Source organism: Schistocerca cancellata, chromosome 2 (assembly GCF_023864275.1).
Source record: "Schistocerca cancellata isolate TAMUIC-IGC-003103 chromosome 2, iqSchCanc2.1, whole genome shotgun sequence".
NCBI lineage: Eukaryota > Metazoa > Arthropoda > Insecta > Orthoptera > Acrididae > Schistocerca > Schistocerca cancellata.
This window is the reverse complement of record NC_064627.1, coordinates 279,713,755-279,729,583: the sequence shown is the minus strand read 5'-3', so window position 1 is coordinate 279,729,583 and position 15,829 is coordinate 279,713,755. Positions and strand designations below refer to the sequence as shown.

The window sequence follows — 15,829 nt, the reverse complement described above, 5'->3', positions numbered from 1 at the left end:
TTAGGTTAGTTAGGTTTAAGTAGTTCTAAGTACTAGGGGACTTATGACCACAGCAGTTGAGTCACATAGTGCTCAGAGCCATTTGAACCATTTGTTAAGAAATTAATGGTAATACAGTAAAAGAAAGCTTATAATTGAAACAAGAGTTAAGTGCCAATAAATGTGAAGAGAATGAAAATATAAGCTCAACAGTATAGTGTCCATTTATTCAATAACAGTTAAATATTCGTAGGAGGAAGAGGTAAAGATGACGAATATATAGAAAACTCGTAAGGCATCAAAAAGGTTGTAACGTTACACAGTGAACATCATTGAATGCAGAAACATGAAACTGAATGTATAATTGCCTGAAGATGGGCGTAAGTCCTAAACCGGTGGCGGTGTATTTACACCAGCTTCAGGCGTGACTGGTTGCAGACTATATTCAATATTATCCTCTAAAGGTACAGCCGCAGAGTTGGATAGCATTAATTAAGGAAAAACTGCATTTCCTAAGTACAAACGAAACTTGTATTTTCCATGTCGCAAATCTCGTAGATTCTACTTACTAATTCGAACAGTCGTTCAGTTTCCACTTTTCCCAAAGATCTTTAGAAATTCCAAAGGAATGTTGCCTAATTCTGCTTTGGCGTCATACTGGCTTTGTGGCACCCTGGCGGATGGTTAATAAACTAAAGTTTTTGAAAATGAATAACTTGTTTCGTTTGGTGGTTGCTTCAATTTTAAAGCATAACTAATAACATAAAAATTATATATATTTTTAAAGTAAATGTCGGAGGAAACGCCATGTTAATAGTTTTCCGCGGAGCACTTTCTCACTTCCCGCGGAACACAGTTTGGAAAACCCTGCGCTAGAGGTATCGGGCTACGAGGCTGGAAAAGTAACGAATACCGAACGCCCGTAGTTCGCGAGAGACAGACGCGCGGGGTTTATTTTGCCGGTCGTAATCCCATACGGGAAGGCCCAGCCATAAATGTTAGCTCCCGGAAAATTGTACAGAGCCCGACCTGCCACGGTCCAGTAAACACGAGTGCGAGAAGCAGATAAGCTAACGACATATGCGAGCGCCGAAGTTGGTTTTATCGCCGAGTGTTGGCAGCTGGAGACAACAATTGGCTGTAACGCCTGTGGCGGGCTGTAAGCGAGCAACCGGCGCCGTGCGTGACCCCGGCCCCGGCTGCCGCCTCGCGGAATGCTAATAGGCGGGTCGCGACTCCCGGCCGCGACTAATTAGTTCATTAGCCGTAGTCTGGCCGATAGCAGACAGCCAGCCTCCACAAGCATCCAATAACAGTAAGGCCCCACAAGTTGCTCCAGAGGACGGCAGCTGTCTGGGAATTTTGTATATGCTCACTGGACGATTGTAAGGAAAGACAAACATTACGTAAGATTTCCACTTAAGTGAAATCTATTCGCAATTACGAATATGGAAAAACATCAGCTGTGTAGTGGAATGACAATGAAAATTTGTGCCACGCGGACGTGGATTTACCTCTTATCGCGAGAGGCCACCTTACGAATATGCTATCCGAGCAAGACTAACGGCGACACCCAAACTTCCATATGTCGTAAACAATATGTCAACAACCTGTACTCTTACATTCATTTTGTATATTGCCTTATAGGGGAGACTTTTTAATTGAAAAGTCGCTTGCCAGGTGTCAGCGGAGAAATAAGATATTTCAGTGCCTGTGTTGTCCAGAAATACGATGCAATATTCCTTCGGACATGCATGCACGTCTGAAGGAACATTGCATCGTACATCTGGACAACACAGGCACTGCAGTATCGCCCCCTCTCCAGAGCCCCAGCCGTTGCAGCATTTTGTCCCTTCCGTGCTGCATGTCTATCCTCTTGCTATTCTTTCTTCTCTCCCTTGCGGAACAATATGTCTGGGATATTATTGGGAATGTTCTGCATTCTGTCGGTGACTAGCGAACAGTATCTCCTTCATTTTTACTATCAAAAACAGTCTTGATCACAGTTAATTTATCACGGTGACCGGTTTCGACCGCTACTGTGGTCATCTTCAGACCAATGAGTAACAACCTCTTTCTGATGGTGCTTTACCACCAGAAAGAGGTTGTTACTCATTGGTCTGAAGATGACCACAGTAGCGGTCGAAACCGGTCACCGTGATAAATTGTGATCAAGACTGTTTTTGGGTCACCGTAATAAATAAATTGTGATCAAGACTGTTTTTGATAGTAAATATTTGTAACGCATTGATCACTCTTCACTCCCACAATGTATTCAAAAGTAAGTATCTCCTTTGTTTCTCGCTCCCTTTTCCTTTCTTTGTTTCCCTTCTCATCTCGTTCCTCCGCTATGGCGTTTGAGGTTCCTCTTCTTCTTCCCTGTGCGTTCCTGAAGGCCGGTCCACGCGTCTGGCGCGTAACAGGTGACTGGGCAACGCGTAATTTCCAGCCCTGGGTCGAGAGGTACGGTTCACATGTTCCTTCCTGGTACAGGTCAGGCCCAAGGAGTGGATATTACCTGAGCTGCAACCTTCCCAAATTGCCGATTGGTCCTTCTGTCAGGTGTTCGGATGGTGTGACCTGAGGTGTGAACAATCACCTAAGGCGAGTGCGCCCTCTTGTGAAGGGGGCCCCCAGTTGGAAGGAGCGCGCCATCGGAGACGCTGGCAATCGTGGGGATTTTCTTGCAATGAGTCGTCGCCATTCCCAATCAGCGTCTGTGAAACGTAAACGCAATGAGGCTAATGTTTCAAAGACCCTTCCTGCTGCGCCACGGTTCCAAGTAGTCTCACGTACTGAAGGCGGTCAGTCCTTCGCCATGGTAAACCTATTTATTATTCAGAAAGGTGTAGATGCAATTGCTGGCCCTGTGAAATTCTGCTCTCGTTTATGGAATGGCACTTTGCTTTTCGAGACTACTTCTGATTCTCAAGCGCAGCGCACCTGCTTGCTGCCTCGCTTCTCCATGGCTACCCTGTTCGTGTTGATGCCCATAGAACTTTGAACTCTTCCCGGGGTGTAATTTACACCAGGCTGCTCGCGGCCTAACCAAGACCGAAAGCTAATCTTATCTCTCTGATCAGGGTGTCATTGCCATCCATCATGTAATGAAAAAGGTAGATTCCTCCTCAAGTGCCCACCCGCACTCTTCTACTCACCTTTGATAATGGTGCTTCCTTTCAAGATCAAAGCAGGCTATGAAATTATCACAGTCCGGCCGTACACTCTGAACCCGATAAGCTGCTACCAGTGTCATCGTTTCAACCACACTAGAACATCTTGTAGACACCCAGCCAAATGTGTAACTCGTGGCAGGTGTGGTGTCACCGCCAGACACCACACTTGCTAGGTGGTAGCTTAAATCGGCCGCGGTCCATTAGTACATGTCGGACCCGCGTGTCGCCACTGTCAGTACTTGCAGACCTAGCGCCACCACATGGCAGGTCTAGAGATGCGGACTAGCACTCGCCCCAGTTGTACAGACGACATTGCTAGCGACTAGACGTACGAAGCCTTCCTCTCATTTGCCGAGAGACAGTTAGAATAGCCTTCAGCTAAGTCCATAGCTACGACCTAGCAAGGCGCAGTTAACCTTATCTGGAGATAGTCTTACTTATATTCACCATAAACGATGTATACCAAAAGGATGCATAAAAGTTAAGTGTTCTAGTAGCTACGTTCTTTTCTTTATCGCATTCACTAATTATCCCGTTCCAGAAATCACGCCAGTCGGCGTGTGTGTACGCGTGCCTTTCTATCGGCTACCCGTCACTGTGGACTGGCTGCCTTGTCAGTCCACAACAGCAGGGATGTGCATGAGGGCGGTTGTCCACCTCCTACTCCCTGCTGTATCAACTGCAATGACGGCCATGCCGCCTCTCGGGATTGTCCCGTGTATCTCGATGAGAAGGCTGTCAAAGAGATCCAGGTAAAGGAATAAGTGCCTTACCCAGGCGCTCACAAGTTACTGGCTAGTCGCAAACCCTGCGTTCTCCCGTGTGGCACCTATAGTTCTGTTCTTGTTATACCTCGCTCCATGAAGGACATGGCCACGCAGACATGCGACCTCCAATTCAGCTCTGCGGTTGTGAAATCGCCCAGTGTCAAGGTAGCATCGCCATCCCTCCGTCCAGCTGTGCAACAAGCCGTCAAACTCTCGCGTCAAGGGGAGAAGCCACAAGCTACACAACCAGTAGGCTGGAAAGAACAGAAGGAATACTCCCATGAAGACTACTTCTGTCCCTCCATCCAAACAACAAACAATAAGAGCTGACGGTAGGGTTTGAGTGTGTCTCAGATCCCACGAAGCCTTGGACCCCAAGTTGTCAACAAGGCACTTTGCAAGATAGTGGTGGCTCCATAATGGTGTGGGCGTCCTCTGGTCAAAATGAACCGACCATTGACCGGAATTGGTTATGTTCAGTTACTTGGAAGCCATTTGCAGCCAAACAACGATGGATGACAATGCACCATGTCACCGGGCCACAACTGTTCGCGATTGGCTTGAAGAACATTTGTTCGCGATTGGCTTGAAGAACATTTGTTCGCGATTGGCTTGAAGAACATCCTGGACAATTCGAGCGAATGATTTGGTCACTCAGACCGCTCGACATGAATCCCGCCGAACATTTATGGAACGTAATCAAGAGGTAATTTATTGCACAAAATCGTGCAGCGGCAACACCTCCAGAATTAGGGACGGATGTAGAGGCAGCATGACTCAACATTTCTGCAGGAAACTCCCAACAACTTGTTGAGTCCATGTCACGTAGACTTGCTGCACTACGCTAAGGTGGTCCGACGTGATGTTAGGAGGTATTTCATGACTTTTGTCATCCCAGTGTATACCGCTATTGCAATTAGCTTCTACCACATTAATTAGATAACCAAAACTGTAAACTAAATGAGCTGTCCTTTGAAAATCTATATTGTGCAGTACAGTGATTAGTGCTCGACTGTATGACGACACACTACGTGCCTTGCAATTGTAACCCGCGAAACTAACAATAAAAATTCTGCATAAAATTACAAATCGAATTTTGGAAGTTAAAAAAAACGTACCCTATAAATTAACGTACACGGTGTGATTAAATTGCTAGCAGTGAATAATACACACGCAATACGCTATGAGCAAAAGAATTGTAATCTGAATCTAAATTGAACCTGATAACAATTTTCATATGCAAAGCTAGCAGTAAATGATCTTGCAGTTTTCAGACTGTGACAATACATGTTATATATGGCTTACCTGTGGCAATGGAAACACGGTACGGGTCAACAGAAGCGTCCGATCTTACCCGTCGGCTTTGACCCGTGACGTAAGCGTGTTGTGGTGTGTGACGTCATTACGGCGCGGAGTTTGATTTGCGATTGTGGCGTGTTTGTAGATGTCTTGTTTTTGTTTGTCGTGCTCTCTGGTGGTGTGTTCATGGTTTTCGTTTGTTTCGTGTGGTGGGGTCAGTTTTCTGTTGCTCAGGTGTTGGATTTGAAGCGGAATTTCTATTAGTGAGTTAATGGTTAATTTAATGCTCATTGCTGTACGTCGGGTGAGTTTGTTATTGAGTGTATTTGGTTGTGGTTCGGTTGATCTGTAGCGTAGCCCTGAATACGAGGTTAGGTTGGGAGTTTTTTTTTTGGAATGCGGCCGCGGCAGCGGCCGCCTATGATTCGAAAATATTGATTTGACACTAATGAACATGTATACGTAATATGAAGCAATTTGATGAACATATTGATCTGTAGCGTAGCCCACTTGAGGTTAGGTTGGGAGTTTTTTTTTTGGAATGCGGCCGCGGCAGCGGCCGCCTATGATTCGAAAATATTGATTTGACACTAATGAACATGTATACGTAATATGAAGCAATTTGATGAACATATTGATCTGTAGCGTAGCCCACTTGAGGTTAGGATGGGAGTTTTTTTTTGGAATGCGGCCGCGGCAGCGGCCGCCTATGATTCGAAAATATTGATTTGACACTAATGAAGCCTGTGGGGGGATGGGGGGGCACTGCAGACTCCCCCCACCGCATAACGACACATGATGATCAAATTTTGAAAAAAAATGAAAAATTTTTTCCGTACCTGCTAAACTGCATAAGTGCCGATGTATGTAGGTGTAAGGGAAGCTTTCGTTTCTTAGTTTTCTATTGGGGGATGTGATCGGTAGGTTCTGTTGAGCTATATAGGTTAAGGGAAGTGTCCGATTATGGATAGGAATGTGTTTTTTGGTATTTGGTCAGTTTTGTGATGTTGATTTATTTCGTTGTTTTGCGTGGTTTTGAATGGCGGTCGGTGGCTACATTTCTGTATATTTAGTTTCTCCGCACCCAAAAACCCCTAATTTCCCACGCTTGTCCCGTTACAGTCATTAGGCTTTTTGTGAAACTTGTGTATTTCAGTGTTTACAATACGTATGCGATGTTTTTATATCCGCCATATTGGAATTGTTTATAGTCGTTTCCGCGGTATTTGTGACGTCATGGGTCAAAGCCGACGGGTAAGATCGGACGCTTCTGTATTTCCCACGGTACTGCTCGAAGTGATCAACTTACAAAAGTAGGGCAACAACAAACCAGCTACATGAAACTGTGCACAATGCAATACGAAGATATGCAACTATTCTAAGCACATTAAGCTTCACTCGGTGTGTTCCACAAAGTACAGTGCGGCGATATACGTACATAACAAGAAAACAAAACTTTCATGAGGACACGGTGGTAAAATTTTTACCTTTCTAAATGATTGGAAAGAGACTAAGGTTGTTTTTCGTTCAGAACTATGTTGCGAATAATGAAACTCATTGTGTGCTACAATAATTTTTCAATATTACTTCTTAAAACATGATTCTGCCATGAATTAATTATTGAAATGGTTAAGGTGTGGTAAATCTGTTACTTCTGAGTGCAAGCCATGTGAACAAATAATTTTTCTTAATTTCGTCTGAACAATGAAACTACCCTGGACCGATAAAGGAAAAATCCCACTAAAACTTTGTTTTCCATACACACCATAAATTATGTACAGGCAAGCAGTGCAACAACATTACCTGAAAATCTTCGCTTCTCAAATTAATCTTTATCAAATCAAATTTATAAAATTCATCGTACTCTGTATCTTTTTCTCTGGAAGCTACTTCAGACCACAAAAAATACGCTACAGCGATGACAATGATACTGGCAATCAAAGATCACATTGCTTGTGCTTAGAACCTCTGTGGCGTAGCGCATCTACTATTGAAAACCTCTGAAATATCCAGTAATGCAGATATGAAGTACGACAAATCGTACGAAAATAGAGCATACATTACTTTCTTCAAAACCAAAAATTAGCTAGAAACCTTACAGCCTGTAACAAAGGTCAAGACTTCGGTAGTATCAGATTACAAGATTAATGGTGAGATGAGGTATCTTCGTCTCATCGTGTAAGCATTTTGCGGGTACTAAGCAGTGGTAAGAGACAATCACAATCAATCAGTATTAGTGAATGTGAGTGAAAGGTTTTGGTTGTTTAGAAGAGTTTTAAAAAGTTACAGTGCAACTATAAATAACACTTCATAAAATAGAGGCAGTAGACATCGAATCAGGCGCGAATCCACGGGTATGAGGACTGAATATGTTAAAACGGTTTATTTATTTTATTACTACAGTTGAGTCGGCGTTAAGTTGATCCCTGACAATTTCCGTGGGCTGGGCGCATCAGCCTCTGGGCTTTTACCTCAACCAATAACGTAACGCGATTTTGCCATCGCCTGTGTGGCAGCACCTCAGTGTCGTCACAGCGCGTAGAAGGATGCTGTTTTCGCCTTCAGCCGTTAGCGCTTCGCAGTTGAAAGCTTTCAACTACCCTGCGAGCTGGCAGGGTCTTATGCTGTCTCGACTGTAGCTGACAAACCCGAAATTGTCCGGGTATTCATTTTGCCAGTTTCCTATTTGAAACAAAAACAGAAAATGAACTGTGAAGTATCGAAAAAACCTCTGAAATTATGAAACAATAGTACAAAGAATGCATATTGTACAAATGTATAACTATAGTGTCCAAATTAATAGGTGTAATCCCAACAGTTTCTGTTCTCTGGGCGCAGCTACTTCACCTGTCCACGGTTCGTTTTTGTAAAAGTATCAATGGCAACGGCTGTTCGTAGCTCTACAGACGGCTATCGTTTTCGTCTACAGCCTTTGCCCTCAGCTGTTGAAAGCTGTCAAAAGCGCTTACAGGTGTCAGGTATTTCCTTTAGTTGACTCGACTGAAGAAGTGTCTTAGTACTAAAGAATAAATGCATTAAACTTCCTGCATAATGCGGCATTTTTTCGCGTTACAGTATTCGTGATGTTATATTTCTTGATCTATCGGTCATACAGTGTTAAAATTCTGTAAGTACATTCAGCGGCATTTGTGGATACTATCTGAAACCATCTCATTGTTTATGAACTCAAACCTTTCGAACTGTGATAAGTAGGTCTTTCTTACCCCCATAGCGATTGTTGTCCGACAATAAGGGCTATGTGTACGAATTTCGGTTTAAATCTGTCCAGTGTTGTAGGAGATGTGGAGGGAAAACACACACACACACACACACACACACACACACACACACACACACACTCTCTCTGCTGCTGCCGTTCTTGTAGTTCCTTAAGGTGCGAAAGTGTACCTGGTACCTGCCGACAACTGTTTTCACTTTTTTTCAGAAATTAACACTTACTGAAATCGAATGTAGTACAGCTGCATTTATTCCACGATAACTAAGACAGAATGCTCTTGTTTTGAAATACTGCTACCAGGGAGCAGTGGTGGTAGGAAAATGACGCAACAAAGTACAACCAAGCTGGACTTTTTGTGGCATGCGCCACTAAAAAGTGGGAGTTCACACATACAACTGAAACGGGCTTTATTTTTGGAATTGCGCGGCTCTTCCCGTTGGAGGTTAGAGTCTTCCCTCGGGCGCGCGCGCGCGCGCGCGCGCGCGTGTGTGTGTGTGTGTGTGTGTGTGTGTGTGTGTGTGTGTGTGTGTGTGTGTTAAGTTAAAGTAATGTGTAAGTGTAGTGGCCGATGACATGAGCAGTTCGGTCCCTGAGGAATTCACATAAATTTTTTATTTATGGAAATTGCATATTTTATGACGCAAAATTGAGAAAATGCACTGTTATGGAAAGTAGGTAATATTATGCACTAAAGGCAGGGAAAGCTGATTAATATGCAGGATTAAAGTGTAAAATATGACATTAAGTATAACAAGTATGCAGTATGCATGGATTTACTTCCTATAAGGTCAATATGTGCACGAGAAAATCCTGAGGATGCCTCTTGCAGTGATATGGCACAAATGGTAATGTTTCGTGTAAAATGTTTGTGACACACATGGATAGCTGCTTCTATTAGCACGCCACTTCAGGAGTTGGGGGGGGGGGGTTGTAATGAACCTTACATTAAGAGATTGAACTGCATTTTTGATAGCAAAGTGGCAATACATTATATTAGAATTAAAATTCGTTTGGCAATAAAGTTTCATTATCATATTGCCAAATAAAGAAATTTTAAATGGTGTATTTTTATTTACTGTTGATTGTGTGTTATACTTTTTTAAGTAAAGCTTTTGTTGCTTAATTTCATGGACTAAATACTATTTCTGTGAAGGCCTCCTTAAAGCAAATTAGGTACATAAAATTAAAAAATAAACTCATTTTCAGAATAATAACGAACACGAGCCCTTTTGAGGTCCTCTCTAACAAATCGGACAGCCCCCTCTATGTCCTTGTGTGTTGGTTTCTGGATTTCAGCTTCTGGGAACATGTCCTTCACTGAATTTTGGTTTGAATGAGCGTCTCCTGATTAGGAGGCGGCGTGATCTATTTGGATTTTAAAGTTTTTTCAGCTGACTAATTTCCAAACCAGTTCTTTTAGAATCATAATACTTAAAAAACTAAATTTTTGTTTTTCTTGGAGATGTGTGGGGACAGTAGTTAAAGATAGCTGTCCTATGTTGTAAATTTGTGAATTCCTTTTCCATCAAGACATCTTTCTTCACCACTGTTGTAACAGAACATTTACTTTTAACACTTCAAATTTCTACAGTACAACTGTTATTATCAGAGGAAACAAATGAAAAGTCCAGGCCACATTCTTGCTCATTATAACTACATACTTATCAGGAAATTCTGGAGGAAAATTAGATCCTCAGTTGGATGTCAGAATAGAGATTGCTCTTGAGGGGATGTTTATGAAAGTGAAGTTCTGAAAAAGAGATGGCAGCAACTGCTAAAATGTAAATAGAAAATCACTTCTACGTCTAAGTGGCACTTAGCAAGCAACCATATAGTGATATAGTGTGTGATGAAGAGTACACCATGCGCTGTAATCGTTCTTTACATTGATGGTACACAAGAAAATATTTTTTTGGTGTTGCTCTGCATTTGTCAAAGGACTTTATGTGGGAAGTATACTGGAAGGAAGTTGTTACAGATGAGCACAAACTCAGATGAGACAATGTTAGAAGAAGGGAATCAGCTCTCCCCCCCCCCCCCCCCCTCAGAGGAACTAGCTAAGGATATGCCTCTAATACTGATTAGAATCGGAAAAAAACTAGCACTGGGTCGCTTCACAGGGATTTTAAGTGTTCTCCTCCCAAATGAGTCAAATGCCTTAATAACTGTGCAAAATTGCTTGGTCAGAATGTTGAGAGCCAGGGCTCCTCCAAATGAGCATTTAATTTCCTATAAGATCCCCCAATGGAGATTGTTTAGTCTAGGTTGTTCAAAAGCTGCCCCATGGGCACAGGTACTTGCAAGTGCCCACCAGGCAGTCCTGTTGCAGGAAGGTGGACACTTGTGCCCGAATAACCTGATTTAATAAGCACAAGAGTACCGCCAAAATCCTCTACAGATGTGATTTGCTGAGCAGCGTAACGTGGACTGGAACTGTCTGGTGTACAAATAGTATCATAGTCTTTGACTACAAGAACTACTGACTCATAAAATCTGCAACTGCAGTTTTAGGTTTTTAACCATTTGATTGTAGTGCAGTGAAAAATGTTATGTTTAAACAATTTTAAAAATAAATATAAATATATAAAAATAAATATAAATGTCAGGTATTTTTAAAATTTTGAGATCGGCTGAATCATGAAGTTCTCCTTGTACTCTCATTAAATATGATTAAATGACCAAAATTGCAAGAGGAAATTTTAAGGATAAATAGTTATAACTGTCAAAGGTGGTCGTGGTAATGGTGGTGGTGTTTCAAACAACTGCTTGTAATTGTTTTTTGAGATTACTATAATATTTTAACCTAATTTAGATGGTAGTAGATTGACTGCTACGGTTTCTTCTCTTGTTTCAGTTCCAACAATTCACACAACCCACTGTTATTGAACAGGCGTCATATATTCTGATAGCAGCTGGAGCATTTATGTTTGTAGTCAGTTTTCTTGGCTACTGTGGTGCACTGAGAGAATCAAAATGCCTTTTGACTTGTGTAAGTATTGAAGGGATTTGTCTGTACCAAATGAATATTGTTTTGTTTGTATTGTTATCTTGCCTCTTCGTTGAAGTGTATCATGATGTAGTACTTGAGGCCCTCCTTGTTACTCCATACAGCATTGGTAGCTTCATGCAACACTTGCTGAAATGTAAGGGTTTCTGCTGTCGAGCTCAATCTGCTGCATGCAACCAAAACAGTACCTCAGACAAATGATAAACATGCAAAACAAATCATCTTCATATAAATAACAACTCTTTGGACCCGTGTCCTTTTCGATTGTTATTAAAATTGCATTTAAATTGTTTGTACACATGCTTGCTCATTTATAGACGAGGGTAAAGAAAATTTTGCACTTACAATGGTTATGAGCAACATTCCTTATGTCGTACACTCTCAAAAGGAAATGTTTCTCTAAACTACTTACAATAAAATACCATTAAGGTTGATGAGAGAGGCAGAGGGGGGGGGGGAGGAGGAGGAGGAGGAGGAGGAGGAAGGACGGAAGGAGAATTATAGTTACACAACCCTCTCCACGTACCAAAATATTTTACAGAGGCATGTCATCTTGTATTATTTTCTTGGGACTGATCCCGTAATTTGTTTTTGTGTCTCATTACATTTTTTGTAGCCTTTTGTAAAAAATGTTTCACAGCAGTTGTTCGGCTGAAGGAAGTAACAATTCTGTATGCTTACAGTATGGTGTTTTCTTGGTGATAATTCTTATAATGGAGATCACTGCTGGAAGTCTTGCAGCTGCTTACAAAGATGAGGTAAGATAAAATAACATGATTGTTACTTTTAGTGTGTGTGTGTGTGTGTGTGTGTGTGTGTGTGTGTTTGGTGGGGGGTGTCACTATTAATGTAATGCCTTCAAGGAAAGATGGAAAATGTCATATTTTCTGAATTATGGCAATCACCTAGCTTAAGAGTTCTCCAGGAGTACTCGACTCTTTAAAATTGACACTTAGTAAAATGCAGGATTGTGGTATCCAAGAATTTGACATTTGAAAGTGATGCAGCTACTTTATAGAGCAGCTTAATTTTGCTTGTAATCTATCCAAAGCCAGATCTTGAAAATACTGATTATGATTTTTAATCAGCTGAAAATATAAAAGGAGTATTGGGTAATTTTCAGTTATAATTGCAGTGTTGACGAGTTCCCTGTACATTAAATCTCAGTCTTAACTGTGTATGTTAGAGGACAATAAAAATTCAGAGTCTGGTTGTTTAGATTACTCTTATTAAGCCTGCCTTTTCTTATAATGCTCACATTTTGCTCCATGGAGATAGTCTGTAATGTTAATTCTTTTGAACAATTTTTCCCCTGTTCTGTGATTTCTATGTATAGTACTGTTCTGTGTACAACATATGGTCAGGTATTGGAGCAGCATACATTATTTGATAGTTGTCTGACTCATTTCATCACAAACTACACATTAATTGTTGTTCACTACTTTGGACAGATTTTTGTGCTTGTTGATTTGGCCACTGCATATTTTACAGGTGTGACCAGTAGTAGATTTTGAAACTCCTTCACATCTTTGAATTTTTCTCCGTTTGGCTGATTTTGGAGACTTTAAAGTCTTCTGCAGCCTTCTGAAATATTTATGGATTGACATTAAAGTATAAATGTGGCATTTGTTTCAGGCAAAGGATGAGACAGAAAAATTTTTAAAGTCAACAATTGAGAAGTATTATGCAAGTAATCAGGATGCTGTTACACTAATGTGGGACTACATAAATGCAGAGGTGAGAAATTACAAAAAACATAAGTTATATAGTACAGACAGGTGTACCTGGTTTGAAAGTGCTTTTCCAAAACTTTCTTCATACATTCAGGATTTGAAAGTTGGTGCCTGGACATTAATTTTCTAAAATAGTAAGGCACACTTTTCAAAAATTATTTGTTCATCACTCTTCCTCTGTGCTTGAAAGCAAAAAAAGATGTGTCCATTGATTTTTTCTACTGTAAAATATTGGTGTACGGTAGGGATTATCGGGAATGAAATAATTTGTGAGAATTTGGTAAGAGTGTAAGATATATATAGTATTTAACAGATGTGAGCATAGCCACTATAGGCAAATCTAACATTGTTCTCTGACATTACATCTTTCTGCCTTCACTTTTATCTTCACAAGAATTATTGTCATGTTACACAAATGGTTAGTGTAATTTCTTTATTTTATTTTTTCCCCCAATGATATGTATTTTTTGTATTCAGTTCAAATGCTGTGGAGTTCAGAACTGGGAAGATTTCAAAACTGCTCCAAAATGGAATGCCACAGTACCAAGGTCTTGCTGCATTCTTGAAGGGGATATAGCAAAATTCCAACCCAAGTATTCAGCTTGCCCAGCTAGTGCATCAAACCAAAATTCTTACTGGATGGATGTAAGTTAATTTTATTTGTATGATGATTGTATATTTCTTACAGAATAAATTATATTAATTTCTGGATTCTTGTTTTTCAGGGTTGCTATAACAAGTTCTTGGTATGGGTGGATGAACATATAAGAATAGTTATAGGTGTTGGCATTGGCTTGGGTTTGCTCCAGTTGATTGGCATCTTCCTTGCATTCTGTTTGTCAAAATCAATTGACCAATACATAAAGTGATTTTATATGGACAAAGTAGTTATCAAAAGTGAATGGTCAGAGGTGGTGTGCTGCACAGATTGAGTGACAATATATACACCTATTTTTATTACAAAATTAATGTTAAAATTAGAACTGTTAGTTGTAATGGATGTGTGTGATGTGAAGAAAAATTGTGTGTTTGGAAGGCAGAATCTCTAAAGTGTATAAAAAGGTGAAAGTGTTAATAGTGCTTCCACATTATACGTATATAAGTGAATATGTTAAATGTGTAAAGTTTAAGAGGAGGAAATCTATATAGAATACAAAATTTTTAATGATACGAAAGATATATTTGTATAATTGTTTCATATGAAATTTGTGTGGTCTTTAACTGCCATTGTCTGTCTTCTTTTTTTGTGTTTCATTCTATAAAATTGACATTCCACCATTAACTACCTTGGTATTAACCTTGTTTGCAGTTTCTGGTCCATGAATGTCAAATTGCTTTCAAGGTTCGACTGTAGTATTTTTCTCTTCGATCCATTATGCATAACAGTGGTATAACTGCAAAGCGTTCCCGTAACACATGCTTTGTAGCTCTGTTTCATATCTGATAATTTTCTACCCCTTTATTCGTTAATTGAATGTTATCTCTTTTTTCTACTTCATCCAGTTATTATCTTGAAAACATTTCAGTATATCAAATTTGGAAATTGCATCTTGCATCTGTATATTCACCATTTTCCAGAATGTTATTGAATTGTGTGTACATATGATGTTTGTATATACTGTATATTTTGCTGTTAGTCCTACATAAATCCTGGCTCCCTCATAAAATCAGCTTTTTTAATTTCATTGTCATACATTCCAGTGGTGGTCTGAGTTTTTTTTAAATGAAAATTGAAACACGTGTTAACTGTAAATGCCAAAGTGCTGTGGATGGCACATTATCAACTGCACACAATTAAAAATGTTATTTTTAACATTATTGAAATGTTACTTGTATGAAATTTATTACATGTAAAATAAAATGATGAAATAAATCTTTAGAAACAAGTTCCCTACAGTCATTTTACTTGTTTGCCAATATTTCAGCCAGTCAATGAAACATCAGTAGACGTGATTGGTGAATAAATGAAAGTCTTCCTTGATAACTAACAAATGTTCTTTTTCTCTATTTATGTTACTCGTATTAGTTTTTTAAACCCAAGTTTCTGTTCTATTGTGTGAGACATTTTTTTAACAGTAAATGCTGAAGTGACTCTTATTAGTGCGTATCAGTTTTTGTGCCGTAAGAACCACTGAGTAGTAGAAGGTGAAAGGGAGGGAAGCGAGTGAGTTCTTTATTTATCTTGAAGGATGACATTAGCTGAAATCTTAGCAATGTTTTCAGCCTTGTTTACAGAATGCTAACTGTCTCAACTACTTGGTGGTTTGAACTTCGCACCATGCCAAAGCATTTACTAGTTGCTGATTTTATAAGTTCTACCGAACAGGTGGTTTTCAAACTGCCTGCTGATGCTGTGGACATGGTGGAGAGAGATGCATGTACTGCTGGACTTTTCACATTGCACATTCACTCAAGGATAATATCAAAGCAGCTCGGATGGATGCTTTGTGTTCATTCAGGCTGAACCCTGATACTTTTGTGTGGACAAGGGCAGTGCCTACAGTTGTGTTGGACAAGGGAGTTACCTGCCGTAAGACACTGTAAAGTCTTACCTCATATTGTGCTGTTCGCTGAAATACCGGGTAATCAAAAAGTCGATATAAATTTGAAAACTGAATAAATCACGGAAT

The 15,829-nt window shown here is 40.3% G+C and overlaps 1 protein-coding gene across 1 annotated transcript in view; it reads left to right on the top strand.

Moving 5' to 3' along the window:
• The window catches only part of LOC126161618 (CD82 antigen), a 292,787-nt gene extending 277,702 nt beyond the window's left edge, over positions 1 to 15,085 (top strand). Inside the window, exons 4-8 of the mRNA XM_049917574.1 lie at positions 11,314 to 11,448; positions 12,150 to 12,224; positions 13,102 to 13,203; positions 13,677 to 13,844; positions 13,925 to 15,085. Of these exons, the coding sequence (XP_049773531.1) occupies positions 11,314 to 11,448; positions 12,150 to 12,224; positions 13,102 to 13,203; positions 13,677 to 13,844; positions 13,925 to 14,068 (624 nt within the window). The 3' untranslated portion in view covers positions 14,069 to 15,085. The remainder of the gene's footprint in view (positions 1 to 11,313; positions 11,449 to 12,149; positions 12,225 to 13,101; positions 13,204 to 13,676; positions 13,845 to 13,924) is intronic.
• Positions 15,086 to 15,829: the final 744 nt, after the last annotated feature.